The sequence below is a fragment of the Martes martes genome, assembly GCF_963455335.1.
Source record: "Martes martes genome assembly, chromosome: 5".
Lineage (NCBI taxonomy): Eukaryota > Metazoa > Chordata > Mammalia > Carnivora > Mustelidae > Martes > Martes martes.
In genome coordinates this window covers 124,131,740-124,158,005 of record NC_137892.1, presented here as the reverse complement: position 1 = coordinate 124,158,005, position 26,266 = coordinate 124,131,740, and the positions used below count along the sequence as shown (strand labels likewise).

Genomic DNA, 26,266 nt, shown 5'->3' with positions numbered 1-26,266 from the left:
CCGTTAGCAAATAGCCTTGTGCTTTCCTTGGTGTCCTCTAACAAGGCAGGTTCCCTCCTAGATGGGCAGTCTCACATGCTTGCTGCTGCTGAACAAAGCCAAGCTAGCCTGGCCCCTTTGCAGCTGCGTGTGTGACCGTGGCCTAGTTGCTTCTCCTCTCTGCGCTACGTCGGGCCCTTTTTTACCCCACACCTCAACATGCTGGCGTGGGTTCTAGGCCTTCTGTAACCTGGCAGTTACTCTGCTTCTTCCTCCGCTGGCTGGGGCAGTAGGAAGAACCCGCCAGCTGAGTTGGCACGGGGGCAAGGCCCAGAAGCCGGGGTCGCAAACGTTTTGGCCGCCAGCTGGTGCCAGTAGACCGTATCAGGCCTTCTCCCTCTTCTTCTCAGGATGCGTGAGGAAACTGAGGTCTGGAGGGGGAAGGGCCTTGTTTGGATCACGTTGGAAGCCGGGCAGAGCTGCGCGGGTGCGGGCTCTTCGGGTGCTGGCTGCTACCTTTCTTGAGAGCGTCTGGAGGGCCCATCAGCCTGAGGGCCAGGGACGTGCCTTCTCCCCTTCTGTGGAAGGTGCCTTTCTTGAGGGGAGGGCGGCCTTGCCTGGGTGTGGGCATAATTGGGCAGGACGTCCTCTTCCTGAAGTCCAGGAGGGAGGGGGGTTGGTGGCCTCCAGCAAGGAACTGCTTAGTGAGGGGCCTGGAGGCTTCTGGCAGGGATGGCGGGGATCTCCATTGGTGGCTCAGCTCAGGGTGCCCTAGGGCCACCCCTCCCTCTCTCCCTCCCAGGGTGAGGGCTGGGCCTAGAGTAATGCCATTTGTCCTGGCTCAGGGATTAGGTGCAGTGGTGTTAAGTGAGGAGTGTGTGGCCATTAAGAGGGCACACTGAAGAGAAGCGGAGCCCAGCGCTGCTGCCTGGACATCTGGTGGGTCTTGTCATTCTCTCCCCGGCCTTCCCGTACCCTCTGACCGTGGCCCCTCGCCCCCTCTCTCCTGTCCAGTGCTCCCAGGTCTGTCAGGACGTGTGCGCGCCTGCATGTTCACAGCCACACGGGAGGGGACCACTTGGCCTCCAGGCTGGACACTGGATCCTGCCTGCATTTAGGACCCGAGCAGCTTCCTCAAGTGTCCCAGCCCCCGGGGCTGCCCCAGAGAGATGGTTCAGGGCTGACGGGGTGGATTCCGGATGGAGTAGAAGGATGTGGTGGGAAGGAAGGGCTCAGTTTATCTTTATTTAGCTTTTATCTTGTAGCTTCTCTTGAGCCGGGCAAGTCTGTGGGCCCACTGGAAGCCAATAGATCTGAGAGGTAAAAGTTGACTGCAGAGCCGTGGGGCGTAGCTGAAACAGTGAGGTCCCAGGGTGCTCAGGAAGTCACATTCGTGACTTTGGTCCTGTCTGCACCGTGCAAGCCACGGCATGTCAAAGCCAGAAGGACCCCCGAGAAAGTTCCCATGTCCTTGTTTTGTTGTATGGTGGGCACCGGTCACAGCCATCCTGAATTTGTTTGGAACATGGTATGGTTTCTGTCTAGGGGAGCTCACTAAGAGTTGTTACAGATTCTCAGAGGGTTCTGTAACTCCAGGTCGTCACAAATGTCTAATCCAGTCCACATCCCTCATTGCCCAGTAGAGGAAGCAGGGGCTAGAAGTAGGGAAGGGTCTCGTCCAGAGGTGCACAGGGAGCACATGGAGGGCCTGGGATGCCGGTGTGGACTCCAGGAACCACGTGGATTTTGGCTTTTGCATCTGTGAGATGGAGGACCCCCACCCCCCGACCCCTGTTTCAATGCCTGTTTCTTGGAATCTCTCAGGGACATCCAGTGACCTAGGGTGGGCACGTGGAAGGACGGAGGCTGAGGCCGCCTGGCATTGCCCAGCTTTCCTGCTGGGGTGGCAGGCGGGGTGGGGCAGGTGTTTGGGGCATGATAAACTTGTTTCTACTTCATTGGGAAGAAATGGTGAATAAATGAGGTCATGATAGTACCTGGTGTGCACCAGACCCGTGAAGCGGGATGGTCACCGTTATCCTCTGAGCTCCCTCTCCAAGTTGAGATCTCCTGCTTCTGACTCTCACTCCTGCCTCTCTCTCTCCTTCCTTCACATGAGACCTTTGCCTGGGGTGTTGGGGCAGCCCCCTTTCTCATGTAGACACCTGCTTGTCAGAGATGACAGAGGCCCCCGGGGACAAGGGAAAGTGAAGGCCCTCTGGCTGAGGTCTTCTTGCCTTTCTGGGAGTCTGCAGTGTCCTTCTCAGCCAGTGAAGGCTTTCCCATCCCTGGAGAAATTGGGTCAGCCTGTGTTTACACAGCTGGGGCTGGTGATTTGCGGGAGGCCTCTCTCTGGATGTGCTCTAGGCCTCAGACCTGGGTTAAGAACGGTGTGGAATGCTGGGCGTGAGGACTGTATAGGGGCTACAAACAGGGGCCCCAAGGTGAGCTGGCTTGGGGTCATCCTAATCGCTGCCCAGCTGTGGGACCTTTAGTCAGTTGCTTAGCCTCTCTAAGTTTCGCTTTCTGTAAAGTTTGTGTATCAGTGACCCCACCTCTCAGGGTGTGAGGATTGGGTGTAACAGATCAGGGGAAGCTCTCAGCACAGTCCCAGTGAGTAGCCAGGAGCTCAGCCAGAACTGGCTGCTGTCAGCGAGGGAGGTTACGATATTTGCAAGGAAATATCATTCCATTTCTTTTGAGCATCTGTGATCTTGAGCCTAAGAAAAATAGGAATGGATTTGACGCTGTCACGGATGGGTTTGGGGCTTGAGGGGAGTGAGCCCTATTTGGGGAAGCTTCATGGGGGGAGCGTACCCTGTGATGGCCTGCCCACCCTGGTCTGTGTTAGGAGCTTCGGCGGGGACTGGAGGCCAGTGGGTCCTGACCTGTCTCGCTCCTCACTCCGCCCCTCCCCACAAGCTGGTTTGTTTGTTTGCTTGGTAAACCCTTTCTTCAGAGCCAGTGCAAAGGTAAACTCCCAACTCAGGCTCTGTTGGAGGAAAGACAAATCTCAACAAGTGGGGTCCGAGTTCCTGAGGTCTTTTTTGTTGCGCATTCTGTGCTGTGGGGAACTCAGAACAAATCTCAGGCTGGGAACCGGGGAGGGAACCAGCACTTTATGCTTTGTTTGGTTGTTGATTGATGGACGATTTGTGAGTCTTCTTCCAAGACGGATCAGGAGAGGCTGCTTTTGATGTTAAAACACACATAAAATGGATGGAAACAAAAACAGAAAGAGCACCATTCAAAGGGAGCAGAGAGTGGGACCTGCAGGGCAGTGGTGAGAGCTGTGCTAGGTGAACCCCTGCAGGACGGGCCGGGGCTCTAGAGCCGGGCAGCCTGTGTGGGATCCCAGTCACCCACTCGTTAGCTCTGTGAGCTGGGGCAAGTCCCAGGCCCCCTCCAGGCCTCACTGTCCTCGTCTGTAATGTGAGGGGAAGGTAGGTCGGGGTGCTGTGGCACGGGTTAATAGCATAGAGCACAGACATATTTGTGTCTAATAAATGAAAGTTCGTATTATTAATGCCATTTAGCTTGGAAATTTCTCATGGCAGATCCAAAAAGGGGAAGGGAACTGGCAGGGGCCCATTTCTCTTGAGCACCTGCTGTGGGTAGGAGAGCACTTCTGCTTTGGAGAGCCTTTGGTGAAGTCGGGGGACCTGTGTTGTAGTCGGGGAGCAGCCGGCGTCTGGCAGCATGCATGCGGCATTGCATGGTGGAACACAGAGCAGGGGAGCTCACCTAGGACTTTGAAATACAGCCTGGAGTCCTGCTCTGGGGCTGAGGCTGGCCGTGGAGGAGGATGGGCAGGGTTTTAATGGACAAGAAAATGAGTCTGGGTAGGTGGGGGTGGCGGTGGGGGGTCCTTTCCTTTCGGAGGGGGTCTGTGTGTCCCTGCGTGTTCACAGCAGGGTGGGTTGCACACTCTGCAACCCCGAGACTCCGAGCCAGACTGCCGACTGTCCCTGGGTGGCCGCCCTGGACTCCGGGGTGACTGATGGGCAGCAGCTTGGCCCGCAGCCAGGCGGCACTGCGGGCCTGTGGGGGATGGGGTGCGCGGTGAATTCCAGCAGAGGAAGGGATTTGCTTCTGGTTCGGCCTCCCAGGGGTGTCATTGGGCTGGAGAGACTCCGGCACAGCTGGGAAGCAAATGTGGAGGATTTTCTCTGCGCTGTACGTGGTGGGTGGGGCAGGCTGAGACTGGGTGGCTGGTGAAGCTGGGCGGCTGTGGGGTGTGGCCGGGTGGTGGGTGGTGGTGTGATTGTGCTGGGGGTGTGACAGGCTGGGAGGGGCCGGGTCAGCTGTGGGGAGTGGCCCTGGGATTGCCTGTGGGGCTCCCAGCGCCTGGGCCGGCAGCCACCCCTCCTCCCCCAAGCCCGGGTGCCCATTCACAGACTTTTGAAGCTGTTTGCTTCCCACCCCACACTTGGTGCCTGTGGCCCAGATGGCTGAGATGACACCGCTTGAACATACCGGCACCCTGTGAGTCTGTGCATTCGTGTGCGTGTGAGTATGGCGATATGGGGACAGTGTTGGGAATGCCCGAGGTGGGAAATAAAATCGGGGCTCGGTGAGCATGCGGGGCTGCAGGGACCTTCCTGTGTCTGCCCAGCAGCAGCAGCATCACACCAGAGACACAAAACCTCGGGGCCCCCCAAAAGATGTCCCCCACCGGACATCTTCAGTGTCTGGTGCCACGCTTGGTGCCTCGTGCTGCTTAGTAAGTACAGAAAAGAGGGGGTAGAGACTGGGCTGTTTGCTTGTCCCCACCTTCCAGTGTGCTCCCAAACCTGACCTCCTTTCTTCTCTGCCTGGATCCGCTGTGGATTTGATCTGTGGCCTTGGGCCAGGTGCTTCCCAAGCCTCAGTTTCCAAATCTGTGAAATGGCTAATCATTGTATTAACCCATATCACCATGCGCAAGGCCCTGAGCTGTTTGACACACATTGTCTCTGTTAGTTTTGGCAGCAGCCCTGTGAGATAGTAATTGGTATGAAGCCTGTTTTCCACCTGGGGAAGCCAAGGCTCAGAGAGGTTGAGGGATTTGCTCAAAGATCCCAAGGCTGGTAAATAATGGAGGCAAGGTTCAAGCCCAGGGAGGCTGGCTCCAGTTGGAGCCCTTCACCATAAGGCCTGCAGCTAGCGCACTGCCGCCTCTCCCGATGGGTGGGATGCAACAGGGAATGACAGGTGCCGCCCTTCCCAGGAGGTTGGGTGCACACAGTAGACGTCGAGTACGTGAAGGCTGCTTATTAGGTGCGCCCGCCCCAGGAAAGGCACAGGAAGCTGAGCCTCAGAGAGCTCGCCTTCTCGCTCCTGGGGTCTACCTGTCCATCTAGGGCAGAGCCAGACCCTGATTTCTAGATAGCTTGGTCTCTGGAAGGCCCTTGGCCTCTGCCTCCTTTCTCTCCAGGTCCTGGAGAGGATTGTGGGGGAAGCAGAGCATTTTGGAGTTGGGGGGGTGAGGGGTAAGGAGTGACTTTCAACTCCAGAGCAGTGGCCACAGTTACCGTGGTATTTCCCGAAAGTGCACCGTTGCCATGGCATCTCCATGACGACCAGAGCATCTCATTCATTATCCCCAGCACCTTGGCAGGGAGAGCTGGGCCTAGGGCTGGAAGAGCACAGTGGGAGCCTGGCTCAGGGCTCGAGGTCTGAGGGCTGAGGCCCCCTCCCACTGTCCCCTGTTGCAGCCAAGGTGTCCCTGCCAGGCTCTGGAGCCGTCCGCTTCTGTCTCCCGGGATCTGGGTTCAAATTTCAGCTCTGTCAGGGACTAGCTGTGTGATTTTGGGCAAGTGACTTAACCTCTCTGAGCCTCATTCTCCTTGACGGTAAATGTAAATGATGACAGTAGTAGTTACAAGGCTTAGATGGGGTTAGGTGCGTAAAAGCACTAAATATAGTGCCCAGGCTTGTGGTAAGTGCTTGAAACATGTAGCGGTAAAAATAACAATGATGATGATTGTGACGTCATCACTGTTGTTATTATTTTTATTATAAAAGGCCCTTAGGGAGACTCCACATGGAGGAATGAAAGACCAAATTTGAAGTTAGGAAGGAAACCCATTTGAGTGAAGATTTAGCGGTTTTCTGTGTAACAGCAAGTCGTTTCGCTTTGGAGCCTCAGTCTCCTTATCTGTAAATTGGGAGTAATAACAGCTCATTATGCCTCATTCATACCCTGAATACTTAATTAGAACCTATGCCTGGGGAGAGCGATGGGGGTTACCGCAATGAATCAGACTTGTCCCTGCCCTTCAGGGCACCCAGGCGTGTGGGGAAAGAGGAGAAATGAAATTAGTATTTGTGGGGGGCCCTCCATGTGCCAGCTGCTAGATGCCAGGCAGGGCCTGCCCCAGCAGAGGTCAGTAAGTCCTCCTCCTGCTCCAGGATCTGGTGGCTCCAGGGTGCAGAGTTGTGTATGGAGACACCTCGAGTCTACTCTGCGTGGACCTTACACCCAGGTGCACCCAGGGACTGGGCAGGAAGTCAAATGAAGGAAGGAGGAGGTCGGCTATGGGACTGTGTGGCCTGTGGGGATGAGTGCCCAGTGTCAGCAGAACATGCTCTTTTTAAAGAAAAGTTAGAAGTTCTAACTTATATGTGAAATCTCCTGATTTTGAAATATTGATAATGAATCTCAAATTTAAGAAAAATGCTGTGCTAGCCAAAGAATGCACATTTGCATCCTATTTTGGCCTGAGGGGCCTGGCTTTCCAGTTCCACTCTGTGGAGAGGGGATGGGGCCAGGCAGAAGCCTGAGGAATGGGACTTGGGGGCAGGAAAGGGGGTGGTGCATGGGGATGACTTCAGAGAGGTGATGACATTGGAACTGGGGTCTTGAAGGATGAGTAAGTATCCCAAGGGGGAGGGGGAGGCATTCCTGCACTGGGAACTTCATGAGCACAGGCTTAGATGCACGACCAAGACTGGTGACTGGCTGGGCGAGGCTAGAGTTCAGGAAAACCGCTGGCAGTGTCGGCAAGATCCAGGCAGGGCCAGGGCAGCAGGGGAGGGAGGGCGTCGAGACCTCAGCCTCCAGCTGTCCTGGAGGACTTGGTGGCTCCAAGGGGATTAGAAGCCCCCCAGTTCCCCATCCTTGAACCACAGGGGCCCTGGAATACAGGCGGGTGTGGAGGGTCTCGAATGGCTGGCTCCAGGCCCTCATGGGGGTTGCAGTGGTGGGGAGCAGTGCTGGAGGCTCCTCTTGCCAGCAGCGTCTCACCCTCCCCCGCCTTCCCCTTCAGAGTATTTGGCTTCTCTGGGGACAGGCTAGTTGGCCCACTTTCTTTCTCCCTTTACCCTGTCCTGGGCCTGGGCTTCGCCATGGCTTCCTCCCTGGCCTCCTGGCCTCTTTCCCATCTGACCTTTGCCCATCCGTGTGGCTCCAGGGAAAGGCCACAGCCTCTGAAAATGGGGATTTGGGCTTCTGAGGACTGGCTGTAGGAGGCTTGAGAGAGCATGGAGCTGACTTGACCGAGCTTTGCGGGCTCAGTTCTTGTCCACACTGGGCCTACATTCACCAAGCAGGCGGTGTGCACGGGGAGAGGGGCTCACCCAAATTTGGTGCTGTGTGCCCAGCACGGTCTGTGTGCTTTTTATGTGTCAACTCACTTAATTTTCACAGCTCTGGGAGCATGTCAGACTTTGCTGTTTTACAGATTAGGAAACTGGGAGCACCGACAAGTTAAATAACTTGCCCAGAGTCACACGGCTGCTGGGAGGCTGCGTGAGTGTGAATGAAGCTGCCTGCTTCCAGTCTGCGTGTAACCGTAAGGCTTTCTTACGGTAGAGCTTTAGGTCCTCGGGTGGGTTTGAGGGTATGGGTCTGGATTCCTTGAAATTGTTACAGGATTTTGCAGCATATATGTGTATTCTTTTTTTTTTTTTAAGATTTTTATTTATTTATTTGACAGAGATCACAAGTAGGCAGAGAGGGAGGCAGAGAGAGAGGAGGAAGCAGGCTCCCTGCTGAGCAGAGAGCCCGATTCGGGGCTCGATCCCAGGACCCTGAGATCATGATCTGAGTCGAAGGCAGAGGCTTTAACCCACTGAGCCACCCAGGCGCCCCATATATGTGTATTCTTTATGGGAAAATGTCGTCAGATTCCCACAGGGGTCTAGGACCCTCCAGATGCCTGAGACTGCTGGTTGCATCATTAACAGGGACACTGAAAGTCTGTTCATGCAATCGACCAAGGGCCAGTGATCATAGCATCCAGGCCTGCAGGGGAAGCACGGTTGGGTGGCCGGAGTGGCTAGATGCCCCCAGGCGTGGCAGACTGGCAGACCATCAGCCAGGCTGCTGTACCTCCACCCACTGTGCTGCTGTACCTCTCCACCCACTGTGCTGTGGTCCTGGCCCCAAGGCCGAGAGGTGGGGCTCACTGTGGCCACAGGGCAGAGGGCTGCCCTTATCAGTGGGAAATGGGATGCAGTTGCAAAATGGGAATAAACAAGACTATCACCCTAGCCCTCCAGCTGTTCCAGGAAACCTGTTCCCTCTTGCCTTGCTCTCAGCTAGAGTGACAAGGAGTCCCTGGAAAGCTAGACTGGGTCTCTTATGAGGCATGTGCCTCTCCCTATTCCTCCCCATCCGCCCCCCCTACTTGTTCTCCTGGTCAGTTCAGGTACTACTTCCTCCAGGAAGCCTTCCTTGATCCTACTCTTCCTGAAGAGTTAAGTCCCCCTGAGTTCTCTCCAACGCCCTTCTCCCACTACCACAGTCCTCCCCCTGCATTGTAGGTGCCTGTTTTCTTGGCTACCTTGGGTTCCACATGGTGCTGGCATATAGTAGGGACCGAATTGCAGAATATGGGAGGTAGGAGAGCCCCTCTGAGGTCAGCCCACGCTCCTCTCTGACAGGCAGGAGGCCCAAAGAGGGGTAGGGGTGTGCTCCGAGTCACACAGCGTGTCATTGGCAGAACTGGGAGCGGCACGGGTGTCTGGGACATATCCTCATTTCCCATTCCTGCCTCTTGCTTCTGAGCACATCTTCTAAAAACATTTTTTTTTTTTTTTAGTTTTCACAAATGTAGTAAATGATGATTGTAGAAAATTTAGGAAACAAAAAGAAGAAAATAAAAGTCATTCGGACATAATCATTGTTAACATTTTGGGCTTTTTGTTGTTGTTGGGATTTGGTACCAGTTTCTGGCTCACACATAACAATTTTTAACAGAAATGTGACCACGCAGACTGTTTTTATAAGTGTTTTCCACTTTAACAACATGTGTGACAATTATATTTTTGTGTCAGTAAATGTCCTTCTTCCACATCTTGTTGAAGTTGTAAGTGGCTGCCTGGGATTCTGTCTGATGTTTGCATCATAGTTGCTAAGGACAATCCCCTGTTGCTGGGCATTTGCTATTACAAGCAGCATGGGGATTCAGATTCTTGTGGGGAAATCATCACACATGCCTACAGTTACAACCCCTATGATAATAAGTTTCTAGAACTGCGTTTGTTGGGTCTCTGGTTTGCTGGGGCCAACACTCAGCACACCAGATAGTCTCTTGGGCCTGGGAGGGATTTTCAAGATCTTCACCCCCTAGTCTGGGCCTGAGGCTTCTATTCACTCCCTGGCTGTGCCCACCCAGACCCTCACACCATCTGTCCCCATCTCTCTCCTGCTGGCTTTCAGCAGCTGCTTCCACTCATGTGTAAGGGGTCTGGGGGCCGTAGGTTAGTGGGTGCGGGTGTGTGGTCTCCATTTACTTCCCAGGGAGACCAATACGGGTGGCCTGCTCTGGGCGGAGGGTAGGGCTGAAGCGGACCCAGGAACCCCAAGTTCTGGCTGCCTGATGAGGCGGCTGAGCCCATTCAGAGAGAGAAATGGGTGGGGGGCACTGTGGGTGAGGAGGAGACAGTGAGGAGGGGGTGTTCAGCCATGATTTAGAATCCCGCCTCGGACTCCCAGGCCTTCAGATATTTGTTTCACTTTGTCCTTCCTGCTTGAGGGTCTCTTGTTCTGGTCTTGGACTCTGTGATTACAATGAATAGCAACCACCGTCGCAGACACCGTGTTGTACCCATTATTCACATTAGGACAGGGGGCTTACGCCCTGAGCCTCTTGTGAGGCAGGTACCGTTGTCAGCTCAGTTTCACAAGTAGGGAAACTGAGGCTCAGAGAGATTACGAGGCTTGTATGACATTGTGCAGCCAGGTTGGGCAACAGTGCTGGAGTGTGGGCCCACCGAGGTCCGGTCCTGTGTGTCCGCAGTCAGCAGACCCCCCTGAGCCCACTCTGACTTTCCACTTCTGGCTCTCCTCATCTCTTCACAGCCTTGGCCCCGGGGGCCCCACCGAGCAAGCAACATGTGGCAGTCCCGGTCCGGCCCAGCATCCTTCGGCCCACTGCGCAGCCCCCCCAGGAGGCCCTGACGCCCTGGGGGCACTTCTCCTGTGCACAGGACCACGTGGGGGTTTGCCATGGTGACATAAAGGGGCACAGAGGAAGGAAGGAGCGCAACCGGTCTGCGGACTGTGCCCCTGGCTGGGAGGAAGGGCCGGGGGCCCAGACCCTCCACTCCTGCTGCCCACTGAGGGCTGCACTTGCTCAGTGTCTGTGAAACTGTTGCTCAGTGGACGACTCTGGTGTCTCCTCCTGCGTGGGGCCTGGGGGTGGCCAGGGCAGGTGGGCCTCCGGCGGCCTAGGTCTCGGGGGCCAGGATGCCTGCCCTGGCGCGCCTTCGGAGGCTGTGTCGGCACGTGTCCCCGCAGGCTGTCCTCTTCCTGCTATTTGTCTTCTGCCTGTTCAGCGTTTTTGTCTCAGCCTACTACCTGTATGGCTGGAAGCGGGGCCTGGAGCCCTCGGCGGACGCCCCCGAGCCAGACTGTGGGGACCCGCCCCCGGTGGCCCCCAGCCGCCTGCTGCCACTCAAACCCATACAGGCAGCCACGCCCTCCCGCACGGACCCACTGGTGCTGGTGTTTGTGGAGAGCCTCTACTCCCAGCTGGGCCAGGAGGTCGTGGCCATCCTGGAGTCTAGCCGCTTCAAGTACCGCACGGAGATTGCACCGGGCAAGGGGGACATGCCCACGCTCACCGACAAGGGCCGTGGCCGCTTTGCCCTCATCATTTACGAGAACATCCTTAAGTATGTCAACCTGGACGCCTGGAACCGGGAGCTGCTGGACAAGTACTGTGTGGCCTACGGTGTGGGCATCATCGGCTTCTTCAAGGTACGCGGGGCTGGGGGTCCCCAAGCAGTTCATAGCTCTGGCTGAGTTTGAGTCCCCATTTCCATCTGTACTCAGTAGCTAAGTGTCTGACTTTTCTCGTCTGTAAAATGGGTATAATGGTAGCGCCTACCTCCTAGAATTGTCATGAAGGAGAAGTGGGTGAGTATATGTAAAGCACCTGGAGCACACAGTACCTGCTGTCTACTAAGTGCTTTTTAAATACTAGCTTTTCAGGGTGCCTGGGTGGCTCAGTTGGGTAAGTGTCTGCCTTCAGCTCAGGTCACACGATCTCAGGGTCCTGGGATTGAGCCCCACGTTGGGCTCCGTACTCAGCAGGGAGTCTACTTCTCTCTCTGCCCCTCCCCCCAGCTTGTGAAAGCTCGCGCTCGCACTCTCTGTCTCTCTCTTTCAAATAAAATCTTTAAAAAATATATTAGCTTTTATTAGGAGCATATGGCAGGGGGATTGCCCAGCACACAGCAGGAACTTGCCTAAAGGAAGCCCCCGGAATGGTTGTGAGGTGGGAGAGGCTTGGTGCCGTGAACATCATGGCAATCTTCCCAAGGGAGGAGGTGTGCCCTCATTTTGCAGATGGGCAGACCAAGGTGTGGGAAGGTTACGTATCTGAGGCTAGGTAGCCTGGAAGTGGGAGAGCCAGAATTTGAACTCCAATTTAGGTGGTCTGGGCTCTGGATCCTGTGTTCTTTCCTCTTGGCCCTGGTGGGCTGTGGCATTTATGCACCTCCTGAATAGAGCCATTTTGCATTGGAGGAAAGAGGAGAAAGAAATCCCAACGGGCAGGTGAGCTGCTCTGGGCTCCGTGGGGGCACCCAGAACGACTGCTGGGATAAGAATCTTTGCTGAAAGTGTTGTGAAGAAGCTGTTCATGGGGAGCAGCTGGATGGGGGAATCTAGAGGCTCTGGCTTCAAGATGGGTGGTAGGGACTCTAGGTAGGTGCTTGGGGACATTCAGCAAACATTTACTTTCATGCTGACTGTGTTCCAGGTTCCCCAGTCCTAGGCACTGGGGACATGGGGGTAAGCGAAGTGTGCAGAGTCACTGCTGTCACGGAGCTGACATTTCAGTGCAGTAGGGTAGGGTCAGTGACCGGCAATGAACAAGTAAACACACCATGTGGCAAATGGTGATAAGTACGAGAAGGAATAAAGCCGGGAAAGGGCACAGGGAAGTAATGGGTACGGGCAGTTGACACTGTTTTTGATAGAATGGCCACTTTGACAAAGTGACTGGAAGGAGGGGAGACAAGGAGTCACATAGTTCTCGGCACGAAGGGCCTTCCAGGCAGAGGTGACGTTAGTAAGTATGCAGGTCCTGAAGCAGGTTCTTTGTTGGCATGAGCTGGGAGAGGAGCAGGAGTGGGTCAGAAGGGGCGCGTGTCTGCTGGCGGGGAACCCTGTATCCCCAGGCGTTCGTGAGCACCCCTGTGTCCTGGACCCTGTGCTCGGTGTGGGGAGGAGCCTGGTCCAGAGGAGGGTTCCCACGGTGTGTCCTTTCCCACATGAGTGCAGCAGGATGCTCTGCCACTAAAAGAAGGTTTTATGGGCCAAGAAATTGAAGGCTCTTAGAAGTCCTGCAGTGGAGCAAACCTGGTGAGATTTATTCCCCAGCTGGCTTGATCACAGAGGCCTTTATTTCACAGAGCATCCTCTGGGAAATGCTGGCCTGGTTTATGGCTTTTCATCTGCCATAACCTCAGACTGCCTCTGCTGTCTGTTTTTTCTTTTCTCGTGGACTCTTCCGTTCCCTGCCATGAACTTCATTAAGTTTGATCGGGAGCCCCAGGCCTGAAGAACATGACAATGGCTGATACTTACTGAGTGCTCCCCCAGCCCCATGCACTGTCCGTGCGCTTCGTGTGAAGAATAAACTCACCTAACACCCGCCAGCCATCCTCTAAAGGAGGTGGATATCGTCCTGATTTTAAGAGAAAAGGAAACTGAGGCAAAGAGGGGTGAAGAGATGTGCTTCCACTCCTCTCTCTAATAAGCACAGATCGGGATTTGAACCCAGGCAGTCTGGCTGCAGAGGCTTTAGTCATAACCACCATGTGATGAATCCAGGGCCTCAAATGCCCCTTTTGGAGTAGAATTTGCATCAGAGCACAGAACTCCCGTAGTGGGGGGAGGGGGGGGGCACAGCTGGTGCACCAGAGCTTGGGTCCTGTCTAGCCCCAGTTCTTGGCTCTACAGAAGGTGGACATGAGGCCCCAGGGAGCAGAGGAACAGGCTCACTCTCTCTCCGTGGGGTCTGTGGAAATTCCAATCTTCATGGTCTTCCTGCCATGTTGCGTGAGACAAGACGGCTGCTTGGTCTTGAGCCGGGGCCTGTGACTTTCTGCTCAAACAGAGCCCTCTGGTGGTCAAACTCCATCTTTTGGCTCTTTGCACAAGGCCTGCGTTGGTGCTGTGCCTTGGGCCTGTCAAACCCAGAGGGTTTCTGCACTGCAGAGGTCTGGAGACGCTCGCTTGCCGATTGCACAGGTGCTGGATTCCCAGATCAGTGTAAGAGCAGGGGCTGAAGAGTCCAGACCCTCGTTCACATCTTTCTGTCATTTATAAGCAGAGGGACCGGGGGCAGGATCTTCAACCCATCTGTGAAGCGGGGCCGTGTTGAAGATGACAGTGGGTGGCCCCCTGAGCCACCCATTAAATGGCAGCTAGTCTTGCTTTGTCATCTCCATGTTCAGCAAACACAGCTGGCAGTCGGTTGCCTCTTTCTGTCTCGTGGCTCTGACGGCACACGCCCCTGGGAGGTCCTGGGGGGTCCGGGCTGATCTTCATCGATAGCCTTGGTTCCTGACATCGTTGTGTCTCAACCTCATGACTCCAGGGGCCCTGGAGCTGACCACATCCTGGCAGGGGACTGACAAGGGCTGCCCAACCTCTTTTATCGCACACTTACTATGTGCCAGATGCTGAACGCATTGCTTTGCAGGCCTTATCCTGGTTAAGTCTCACGACTACCCTATGAAGGAGGCATTTTATTTTCAGGAGTAAACTGAGGCTCCAAGCAGAGTAGCTGTTTGGAGTAACATGGCCAGTAAGTCAGGGCCGAGGTTAGACCACCACACTCCTGCCTTCCAACCCAGCCATGCACAGGCATGTCAGTGCAAACGGACGGAAGAACTGGGGGACTGAGACCCACAGAAGACCCCCTTGGGTCCCAAGGTCATCCATCTGGTTACTAACAGAATCTGTATTGGGCCTCCCGATTCCCGGGTCAGGGCCCTTCCCCCCTCTACCTGCATGACTCTGTTGGGAGATTTGGTGTCTCCCGAATGGGTCCTCAGTGCTGAGGAACAGGAGGGGTTTCCCTCTGGTGGGCTGAGGCCTACAGGTGGGGTCATTCTCTGCAATGCTGAGGCTTGCTCTCCATTCCCTTCCCCTGCTGGCTCCTTTGCATTGCTGACTGGCTTTCTGCCTTCCTCCACGTCCCCCAGCTGGGCCGCTGGCTGAGCTGCCAGGGCCTGGCAGTCAGCTCAGGAATGGGGCTTTGAAATGGGATCCCCCAGTGCCTGCCGGCCAGTGTGGCCTCCCAGACCACAGCAGGCTAGGGACAGGACCTGAAATGTCACCGGGCCCCCCTGCTTTTGCCCCCACGTAGCCCAAGTAGTTCCTATCCTTGGCCGGTGCTGGCTTAGGGGTCCCATGGACCTTGGGGCTGAGTGGAGTGGCCTCTTGGGCTGGGGCTCTGCATTGGGTCTCGACTCTCGAGGCTAGTTGAGGACAGGGTGGGCCTTGGAAGGTACTGGTATGTGGAGAAGTGCATGCAGGTTCCTTACTGCATTGTACGAGGCCAGAGCCCTGCAGAGCCTTTGTGGGAATTAGAAGCAAGCACTCCTGTGTGACGGCTCTTAGCAAAAGACACCCTCTGTGCACAGACGGCTCCACTTGGGGCACGTGGCTCCGTCCTCAGCTGAGTATCCTATGCAGTGCTCACCAGGCCAGCTCTCCTGGGTGGCCCTGAGTTACCCTCCTAACTTCCTCTCCAGACTCACTGGGGGCCCTCATTTGGTGCCCTTTGCGTTTCCCTACCCCACTCATTCTCCACACAGCAGCCAGATGGATCTTTTAAAAATGCCAATTGGAACCTGTCATCCCTCTTTGAAACCTTTTGATAGTGTTTCTTTGATGGCTCCCTGCTGCCCCTTGAAGCCTCCAGGATCCCAGGTCTGGCCCCAGCTGACCTTCCTGCCTCATCTCCTGCTCTGCCTCTTGATCACTCTGCTGGCCTCTTGCTATTCCTTGAGCTCTCTCCTTCCTCAGGGCCTTTGCACTTGCTGTCCTTTGAATGTGGCCCCTACTTTTCCCTAGTTGATACTTAAGCATTCTTTAAACCTTGGTTTGAAAGTCCCTTCTCTGGAAGGTCTTCCTTGAGCCAGCTGTGGCCAGTTATTGACTATTCTAGAACTATGAACTTGTGTAGCATGTGCCTCATTGAAGTTTTGTATTTCTTTCTGTGATTTTGATTGCTTTCTCTCTTCCCTGCTTGACTTTAAGGTTCATGAGGTCAGGAGCTGTGTCTGTTTTCCCTTGCTGTATCCCTGGCACGAAACATAGTAATAGTTGTGGAACGAACACATGAAACCCATATTGAACAATTGTCAGGGGCCAGGTACTAAGGATCTGTCTGTCCCTTTTTATTCTTTTAAAAAATCCAGTTAAGTCGTGGCTCAGTCCGTTAGGCAACCGACTCTTGATTTCCACTCAGGTCATGATCTCAGGGTTATGAGATCAAGTCTTGCCTCTCTCTCCCTCTACTTCTGCCCCTCTCCCCTGCCCCCCAGCCCCCGCAAAATAAATAAAAATAAAAATCCAGTTTGCTCTTCAAACGTGTTTGCTTCCTCTGGGTATCAAGCCTGTTTAGGGGCACCTGGTTCCAAAGGTGGAAATGATATAGCACCTGCCTTCGAAAGGGCCGACTGGTGGGAGAGAGACCCTGAACAGATAATGCAGCAGCCAAGGTGAAAAGTACTGTGGATGAGGCTCTAACCTGGTTCCAGGGAGGCCGGTGCAAAGGACGGTTTTTGGCACTGGGTTTTGAAGGATGAACAGGAGTTTGTCAGGTGAAGGAAACAGAATGGAACTGGCACAGGGACAAAGGCCAGTTGTACCATATCCAGGAGCAGGTGGCTAGGAAGAGGCAGGGGTTGGTATGAAGGACGGGGGCTGTGAGTCTAGGGAAGAGGAGAAGGGGTGCTGTGGGTACTGTCTGCAGATCCCACATAGCTGGGCAGCACCAGGCCCTGGAGGAGAAGGGAGGCGCAGGGAGCTGGGCTCCTGTGAGGTCGTGGCCTTGGGGGTACTGGGTGCATATGGAAGATTGGGGTTGCTATGGGGCACCCCCAGCAGATGCCTCCTCTCTGATCTCTTCTACATTGGCATCCACCTAAGATTTCTCCCAAGGAGAGAACGGTGTAGCAAGAGCCAGTTGGGAGGGCCAGGCAGAAGGGCCTGGTGGCTGGGCGTGTGGGTTCCAGGGGCAGATGGTCTGGCTGGTCACTGGGGCTCCTCCTGGCCCCATGCGGCCGAGGGTTGCCTCAGCTTCCGCCCCCATGAAGTGTGATAACACAGGCACCATGTCCTGAGGCTGGTATGGGGACCAAAGGAGCAACTGTGGTGCTGCCAGCCCTGACCCAAGCACTTTGCCAGGATGAACACTCATCACCCTCTAGCATCCTGTGAGGAACATTTTACAGCAGAGGAAACAGAGGCACAGAGAGGTTACATAACTTGCCCGAGGCCAGGCAGTCTGGGGGCAGAGTCTAGGCTCAGAGCTGCTTGACTTTCCACTGTGTGATTTTGGGTAAGTTACATAACCTCTCTGGGCCTTTGTTTCCTCACCTGTAAGATGGGAATGACAGCGTTGCCTCTGTTGTGGGGTCACTGTGATGATTAACAGCTTCCCTGTGTGCCAAGTGGCGTGACCTGGGTTCCTGGCTTTGGGAAGTACGTGGTGCGTGTTTGCTGGTATATTGCTGGGACCCACGGAGCTGGGTCTGTGCAGCTAGGTTAGCACACGGCCAGGGATGTGATAAGGCCTCCCTGAATGTCCGAGAATACCGTTGACGCTATTGTGACCAGTCCCCACCTGAGATTGTGTGTTCCCTGGGGGCTTCTGGATCTGACGGCTCTGCTACCCTCTTCCTGCCCTCCGCCCCGGCTACAGGCCAACGAGAACAGCCTGCTGAGTGCACAGCTCAAAGGTTTCCCCCTGTTCCTGCACTCCAACCTGGGCCTGAAGGACTGCAGCATCAACCCCAAGTCCCCGCTGCTCTACGTGACGCGGCCCAGCGAGGTGGAGAAAGGCGTGCTGCCGGGCGAGGACTGGACCGTGTTCCAGTCCAACCACTCCACCTACGAGCCAGTGCTGCTGGCCAAGACGCGCTCCTCCGAGTCCATCCCGCACCTGGGCGCGGATGCAGGCCTACACGCTGCGCTGCACGCCACCGTGGTCCAGGACCTGGGCCTCCACGACGGCATCCAGCGCGTGCTGTTTGGCAACAACCTCAACTTCTGGCTGCACAAGCTCGTCTTCGTCGATGCCGTGGCCTTCCTCACGGGCAAGCGTCTCTCGCTGCCTCTGGACCGCTACATCCTGGTGGACATCGATGACATCTTTGTGGGCAAGGAGGGCACACGCATGAAGGTGGAGGACGTGAAGGTATGGCCGGGGGCTGCCAGACAGGTCGGGCGGGGCCTCGCCACCTTCGACCCTTGGGGTTCCCTGTCGTGACTTCACGGTCTGCCTCTCCCCAGTGCTATGTGCGCCCCCCTTCCTTGGCCAGGCGGCTTTAGCGATTAGACAAAAGTGTCACTGGAAATTATATTGAAGCCTTGAATTTTGGGGTGTGGAGCTCAGGAAGGTATCCGCAGTGGGAGAGACTCCACTGTTGAAGCCGAGGGATGGGAGCTCTGCAGGGTTATGTATCTGCCTTTTAATCCAGATGCGATGTTTCACTCTCAAAAATGTTTATGTCAGTCCCAGAGTTCCCACAAAACTTTTTAAACAAGAATTAGAGCTTGAATCGTACACAGGCATATTCTAACCGAGGTCTGTATAAATAGCAGAATGGATGTGTTTATTTCAAAAAGTGTTTACCCAACTAAACTGTATGTAAAAGCATTTTGCAGACCTCGAAATTTTACACACACGCATCACTGCTGAAGAGAAGCCTACAAATGAAGACCATTAAGCAAGCTTTAAAATGCACTTTCATCTAGTCTCTATTTTACTCAGAGTTCTTTGCAAAGAGAACAGCATCACTAGAAATCAGTACTGGTTGCCATAAATAGAGGGCAGGCACAACAGCAGATCCAAGGAAAAGAAAACAAAGCCAGGGGATTCAATTCTACAGAGATACTGCTGCCTGATGACCCTGTCCTCCCTTAGGAGATTAGCAGGCGTTAGAACATATTAGCACCAAATCCAGACCTCGCTTTGATGTTCAGGGGGGCAAAAGAGACTTAGTGCTCTCCTCCCAAATGAGCTCTGTTGTGGGCACTGTGTTCCCTGTCCTCCTGAAGTCACGATTGGGGTTGTCCCTGGGGCCTGGGAAGAAGGCAGAGGGGCAGGAGTGAATGCTCTACTCTTCCTTACACTCTGGAAGAGAACAGCAAATGGTGTTGGGAGGCAGGCACTGTGTGGGGAGTCAAGACCCATTGGACCCTGAATTGACTGGAACTCATGGGCAAGTCCCTTCCCATGTCTGAGCCTCAGTAGGGAACTCCCAAGAGGGGCAGATAGGAAGTTTTTGGGCTGTTTCCCCCACTGCCACCAGGGGGGTCGGGTGGGGGGTGTGGGTTTACAGAGGGGCAGGCTTGGAGCCCTCCCAGCTCCCATCTCGTGGGGCGGGGCTGTGTTGCTCTGATCTGCTTTGCACATTGTGTCTGCTCCTGGGATTTCACCTCCTCGAGGGCTGTCCTGTTGAAAGCAAGTGTTGAGATGACGCCTGTTGAGGCTTTCCGGCTCTGAGGCTTCATGCGATGGCCATCACTGACCTCTCAAAGTAGATCGCTCTGTTTGCTGCTTAGGGCGCTCTTCTGCTCTCTCCTGCTGTACCCTTAGTGTTTGCTGCTGTCCAGGTGAGTCCTTGAGACTGGTTCAGCGTTGGTCCCACGAGGAAACCAGGCTGCCGGGCTCGCGGCATCCCCCACGAGCCCTGAGGTTGCCCTGCTCACTTCTTACTTTCCCCACTTTTGCAGTGAGGGATGAGAGCAGGTCGAAACTATATCTGTCCCAGGATACTAATAGCAACACCCTCTTCTGCGCGCTCAGCTCCGAGCACACTGCCAATTGTTTCGCCAGCCAGGGTCCCACTTGCCTTAAACATCCTTGTGAGTCTGAAGAGGCAGAGGTTTCCTCCTTCCCCCCGTCCCTTAATCCCAAGCACAGGCTACAACTCAGCCTTTCTTCTAGAGACATGAGCATCGCCCGGTTAACTTGGACAGTGCTGGCTGTACGGTGTGGGTTAAATCACATGGACAGAAGTTGCTTATGCAGGGCTTGGCCAGTCCAGGATCTGCGCTTAGCCCTTTCTGTATATGGCCACAGTGGATCCTCATGGCAGCCCTGTGAGGCAGGTATCATCCTAAGTCCCATTTCCCAGAAAGACCACTGAGGCTCAGAGAGGTGACATAACTTGCCCGGGGCCACACGGCTAGAGCATGCATGTCTGTCAGGTAGTGCCTGGCCTTGGTGAAATGCTAGTGGGGGCCGCAAAACTGTCTGTCTGCAGAGCGGTCTGACAGCATGCTCTCGCAAGTGTCTTAGCAGCCTTGTGTGCTTTGTGTGGTGTGGGGACTTTTGGAGTCCTGACTCCAGAGTACAAGTGTGTGTATGTTCTGCAAGCATCAGCCTCCCTTTGTTGGCTTGCCCAACATGGGGTGTGCCATGCTTGGGGACATCGCGTGGCTGAGGATGCCATATGTCTTTGGAAAGTCATGATCCTGTGACATCAGCCTTGGCGCTTACCGGGAGAGACCCTCCACGTTTGACGGACGAGGATCTGAGGCTTACAGTGGCCATGACCAAAGACATAGCCATGCCACCATTTTATGTTGCTGACTAAAATGTCAGGCAGTTTGACATGCAGGGTCTCATTCAATCAGCCCAAGAGGAATTATTATCTTCATTTCATGCTTGGGGAAACTGAGGCCTAGAACACGAAGCTTTCTCAGGCGCACATAGTAGAGCTGAGCTAGCAACAGGTCTTCTCTGGCTGGAGGCCTGGGGCAGGTGGCAGCTCGGGGCTGGCTTCATGGGTATGGGACCCCCGCACACAGAAGGGGCCAGTACAAGATAGTGCTCTGCCCTGGCGTTGATATTTGAAATGATTTTGGAGCAAGGGTCCCACATTTTCATTTTTTCTGGGCCCTGCAGACTCTGCAGCTGGTCCTACAATAGTAGGATCTTTCTGGGCCCTCAGTGGGGAAGAACAGGGAGCCCCTGGCTTTCACCTCACCCCCTTCTTCCTCCTCTGCCTATCCTAGGCCCTGTTTGATACGCAGAATGAACTACGCACGCACATCCCAAACTTCACCTTCAACCTGGGCTACTCAGGGAAATTCTTCCACACAGGTAAGCGGGCCTGGCTCTGTACCCACGAGCAACTTCCAGGGGCCCCCAGAGTCTGGATCCGTGGAGAACTGTGCCACGGGGGGAACTGGGGGACTGATGGGCCCACGTTAGGGCCACATTTGACCCTGGTGGCCTCCCCCTGATCTGGCAGCCCACAGAGCAGTCACAGCCCCCGGCAGAGGGCATTTGGGGGCAGCAATAAGACAACATAAGCCCTCACTCACCCCTCCCTGTCCAAGCCGTGCTGTCTTTGGGGGCGTCTTCCCCCTCTTGTCTCGCCCTCTCCTCCGTCTTTAAAAATTATTTGTACTATGCCTGCTTAGGAAGGTAATCGGGTGAGTTTTAAGAACACTGCAGAAATACATCGCATGGACAGTGAGAGTGCCTTATAGTTGTTGCCGCCCCAGAGATGGCCACTGCCATTTCACTGTCAAGTCTTAAGGGTCGAGGTTGAGGGTGTAGGTGGTGGGGTTCATGCCTTCCCTCCTCTTTCGGGCTCTCCCAAGTTCCTCAAATGCTGCCCTTCTGGGCTGAGCAGGAGGGGAAGACTGTCATCCATAGGCCAGATTCCCTGTAGCTGCCTTCTGCTTGGGCCACAGTGCGGAGAGCCTCTCTTGAATTCTAGGAAAAACCCTAATACTCTGCAATTCTGGGTGGGGGTGGGGGGAATTCAGCAACAGGCTCCCAAAGCCACCTAGCAATACTGGATCCTCTGAACACATTTTTCGGATTCTCGGTCCTCAGCATTTCAGAGGTAGTTTGAGTCATAGTATGAGACAGGACTAGATGTGCTGTCTGTATACAGAGTGGCTCAGATCATGACATAGAAGACAGATGACAAATGGCCCAGTAGGCAGACAGGAAGCGGATCAGAGCAGGCCTCCCAGAGCTGGGAGAAGGCGCTGGGACGGCGGATGGCACACATGGGGCCCCAGGGCCCAGAGAGGAGAAGGACGGGGCCGCGGCCTCCCGGAGGCTGGGCTGGGCTAAGCGGCCGGCACTCTGGCTGCAGGTACCGACGCCGAGGATGCCGGGGATGACCTGCTGCTGTCGTATGTGAAGGAGTTCTGGTGGTTCCCCCACATGTGGAGCCACATGCAGCCACACCTTTTCCACAACCAGTCGGTGTTGGCCGAGCAGATGGCTCTGAACAAGAAGTTCGCTGTCGTGAGTAAGATTCCCCACGGGGCGGAGCTGGTGGGGTGGGCTGGGGGCTGGGGGTCCCGACCACTGGCCTCTCGCCACTGTCCTGTAGCTCCATTGCACAGCATTTTGTCAGGGTCTTTGCAGCCCCTGTCTCTCTGAAGCCTCACAGAGACCCCGAGAGGCAATTATCGATACTGTCCCTTTGAGCTAAAACACGAAAGCGCGGGGACCCCCAGCAGCTGAGAGGAGGGCCCACAGGGCTTAAAGCCAGGCCAGTTTCTTTCCTGAGCCCAAGCTCTGTCTTCAGGCGAGAGTGGGAGGCTCAGGGAAGCTGGAGCTGGTACTCGGGGAGGAGGGAACGAGGCCCAGTTTCGGACTCAGCCTGGCCCACCAGCCAGTCAGAGGCCGCGACAGGCAGGAAGAGCCCCTGTCCTTGCTCCTCACTCCGGGGTGCCGGAGGGCGTGAACACCGGCTGAGAGTTAAGAGTTCCCCAGCTTGGTCAGTCCCTCACTCCGAGACTCGGGGCCCAGTCCTTTCCCTCCCTGGGCCTCAGCTTTCCCATCTGTACCACGAGGGCGTGGACCCACTGCCCTGCCATTCTAGTCTCTGATTTCTCTCTCCCGTTCTACAAAGGGGAAATGAGACCCGGCGGGGAAGGAGCCCCATGCTCACCCTGGCTTGGGCCTCCTCTCCCCAGGAGCACGGCATCCCCACAGACATGGGCTATGCAGTGGCCCCCCACCACTCGGGTGTATACCCTGTGCACGTGCAGCTGTATGAGGCCTGGAAGCAGGTGTGGAGCATCCGCGTGACCAGCACGGAGGAGTACCCCCACCTGAAGCCAGCCCGCTACCGCCGCGGCTTTATCCATAATGGCATCATGGTGAGTGGGCCCCCAGCTGGGGAAGCATGTCCCGCGTGCTCGGGTTGGGGTCTCAGGCCAGGCTCTGCTGTCCCCTCGGGCATCCAAGGAAGGTTCTCCATCCCAGGGAGGATCGGCTGCCGGGCTGGCCCTTTCCTGAGCTCCTTTTTAGCTTCCGTGACAGGGCATTGGGAGCTGAACATTTTTTAAAGGGGTCTCTGGTGAGGATTGGGAACAGGCCTCTGTCTCATTTGTTGCTTACTTCAACACTTGTAATGAGTTTCTGCAATGTTCGAGGCACTGGGGATGCAGAAGTGTACAGAACCAGTGAAGGTCCCTGCCCTTGTGGACCTGACGTCCTAGTGGCAGGAGATAGTGTGCTCACAGATGTATGACGTGCGTACGTAAGGCCAGTTGGTGATGGAGCCATGGAGAAGAGTCAGGCGGGGAAGGGGAGTGCCAGGGGAGAAGGAGAAGGAGAAGTCATTTTAAATAAGGGGGACAGGAAGGGCCTTCCTAGGAATGAGCCATGCTGCTATATGAGGAAAAGCTTTCAAGGCAGAGAGAACAAGTGCAAAGGCCCTGAGGTAGGCAGGCTTTGTGCTAGGTGTGTTTGAGGGCCAACTAGGAGGCTAGTATGGATGGAGGGGAGTAAGGGGCCGGGGAGAGGAGGTCAGAGGGGTGATGGGCCAGCCACATCATGTAGGGCTACATGAGGCCATTGGATGGACATTAGCTTTTTGTGAGATGGGAAGTTTTTGCATGGAGTGCTGTTATGATCAGGCTCATATTTTTAAAAAGGTTTCCCTTGTTTTGGCTGCTGTGAGTTGCAGAGACCACGGGGGACAAAGTGGGAAACAGGGAGACCAGTTAGGGGGCCACTTCAGTCTTCCAGATGAGAGAGTGGTGGTTCCATCAGGGTGCAGGGTTGAGATGTGATCAGATTCTGGACTTAACTCCGAAGGTCGAGCCAACGGGATCTGCTAATAAGTTGGAGGTAGGGTGTCGGGGAGAGAGATGAGTCAGGATGACTCCAGGGTTTTGGGCCTGAGCCACTGGAAGGATGAATTGTTGACAGTCCAGATGGGGCATGTGTGGGAAGGCCAGATTTATGCTTTCATCTGTCCATCTGTCCACCTACCCCTCTCTCCCTCCGTCCCTCCACTGGCCTCCTCAATACCAGGCATTCACATTCTCTCTGGGGAGGAGGTGGTGACCAGACAAGCAAGTTCTCTGCTCTCTTGGGGTGCCATTTTATGAGAGGAGACAGAATCGACAGTTAAGCCAGTTGGTGACTGGGAGCATTCCTGGGCAGGTTCTAATGCTGTGAGGGGGTTGCGAGAGTGACCGGGAGGACTGCTTTGCAGAAGGTCAGGGACCCTCGCTGGGCAAGCGTTCTCTGTTATTTTTTGGGGCCTGCTCATTTTGTTAACAGAGAATAGCGGCGAAGTTTGTAAAACGGCAAGGGCCCATGGGCTCACTTGAGGGAATGTCTCAGGCTGCAGAAGGTCACTGGAGGAGAGGACCCCCAAGAGTGGGGGCTGTGTAGTCACACAAGAGGGTGAGGAGACACCCTGGCCGTTCTCCTGAGGGAGGGTCTTCTACCGCCGTCCATGCCTGGAGATGCCAGAGCTCTCCCCTGCCTCATCCCCAGGTCCTCCCGCGACAGACCTGCGGCCTCTTCACACACACCATCTTCTACAATGAGTACCCTGGTGGCTCCAGCGAGCTGGACAAGATCATCAACGGGGGCGAGCTCTTCCTCACCGTGCTCCTCAATCCTGTGAGTGCTCGTAGCCCTTGGCTGGGAGTGAGGGGCCGCCGCCGGACAGTCTCTCTGCAGCCAGGGCTGGCTTTCCTGGGCCTGGGGAAGAGGGGGTGGCAGCCGGCACAAGGGCCGGGAGTGGGGAAATCCACCCTACACCCCTGGCTCTCGCCCTGCTCTGCTGTGTGACCTTGGGAAGAGAATCCAAAATGTCTTTCCTTTTTCCTTCCAGAATCTTGTACTTCAGTGCAGTAGCGTGAGCGTTTTTGTCTGTGTTCTTTTTCCAGTCTTTGCGTGTGTGTATAAATAATGGATGTTAGGTACTAACAAAAATAGTAAGTCATTAATCTGTAAACTATATATGTATATATACATTTATTTTGAAATATGTATATTTTAAACTATTCATCAGAGCTTTCTGGCACTCTCTTTCCTTATCTGTAAAATGGAAATAATCATCCATGCTTTAATACTATTAAGTAGATACTAAGCAGTGGTGTTACTCAGCTTTATGGGATAACTGAGCCCTCCTAGTCTTCTGTGAACACTCCACTGAAAAAAATACAGAACACACATATGACTGCACAGTAGGTCAGCTTCCCATTTCAGGGTTGTGCTAGTTGGTGGTCAGTCAGCCAGACCTGGGTTCACCTGGCTGTGCCTAAGCCAAGGTCACTCAGTGAGTGCTAACGGCCCCAGAGAGCCTCGGACTGGTCATAGAGTGACTTCTGCAAGCTGCGGCCTGACCAGAAGAGTCAAAAGTGGGGTGGAGGGGGCTCAGATGCTGACCGGCCCTGCCCCCCTTCCCCCGGAGCAGATCAGCATCTTCATGACGCACCTGTCCAACTATGGGAACGACCGCCTGGGCCTGTACACCTTCAAGCACCTGGTGCGCTTCCTGCACTCCTGGACCAACCTGCGTCTGCAGACGCTGCCCCCCGTGCAGCTGGCACAGAAGTACTTCCAGATCTTCTCCGAGGAAAAGGACCCACTCTGGCAGGTGGGTGGGTGCGGGGGTGCGGGGGGCAGCCTGGGTGTCTTGTCGCGGAGATGGAACGCCCACCACCGCCAGGCACACACGCCAGGCGTGGGCTTGGCCCCACACTCTCAGTCTCTCTTGAGTGCAAACTCGGGTGTGCTCTGACACAGGCATACTCGCATGTTCTCACACGCAGGTATGTACATACCCCCCCCAGACATGCATGCGTGCACACTCACACACACCTTCTGAAAAAGCATGACAAGGCTGTAAAGGAGCAGAGTGTAGATCAAGGGCAGATCAAAGCACCTGCCTGGCCTGGTTAGACTCAGTCCTTTATGTCCCTTCGCACGCTAGAAGGCTCTGTACCACCGGAAAGGGGACTGATGGAGGGTTTGGAGGGGGGGTCTGCCCCGGGGACTGTCAAAATCTGGAAAGAGAAGCTAAGCTGGAATGGAAGCTGTCTCAGTTCAGACCAGGGGTCCACAAGCCAGGGCTCATGGGCCAGATGGGGCCTGAAGTCTGTTCTTGTAAGTGAAGTTTTATTGAAACCCATCCACACTCATTCTCGGACGTACTGTATAGGGCTGCTTTCATGCTACAACAACGGAATTGAGTAGTTGGGACAGAGACCAGATAGTACTCGAGCCTAAAATAGTTACTAAACACTTACCCAAGATTTACTAACCTCTGCAGAAGAAGTTTGCTGACCTCTGGTTCAGACACAGCTCACCCAGTTAAATTC

At 55.0% G+C, this 26,266-nt stretch overlaps 1 protein-coding gene across 4 annotated transcripts in view; it reads left to right on the top strand.

Annotated features, from left to right (window-relative positions):
- Positions 1-26,266, top strand: part of NDST1 (N-deacetylase and N-sulfotransferase 1) — a 58,709-nt gene that overhangs the window by 18,063 nt on the left and 14,380 nt on the right. For 3 of the 4 annotated variants that reach the window (XM_080803984.1, XM_080803985.1, XM_080803987.1), the window contains exons 2-8: positions 10,268-11,167; positions 17,358-17,852; positions 20,681-20,768; positions 21,781-21,935; positions 22,613-22,798; positions 24,432-24,560; positions 25,360-25,542. In XM_080803984.1, the coding sequence (XP_080660110.1) occupies positions 10,655-11,167; positions 17,358-17,852; positions 20,681-20,768; positions 21,781-21,935; positions 22,613-22,798; positions 24,432-24,560; positions 25,360-25,542 (1,749 nt within the window). In that variant the 5' untranslated portion in view covers positions 10,268-10,654. Of the gene's footprint in view, positions 1-4,414; positions 4,489-10,267; positions 11,168-17,357; positions 17,853-20,680; positions 20,769-21,780; positions 21,936-22,612; positions 22,799-24,431; positions 24,561-25,359; positions 25,543-26,266 lie in introns of those variants that run through there. The other variant, XM_080803986.1, reaches the window with a different exon arrangement.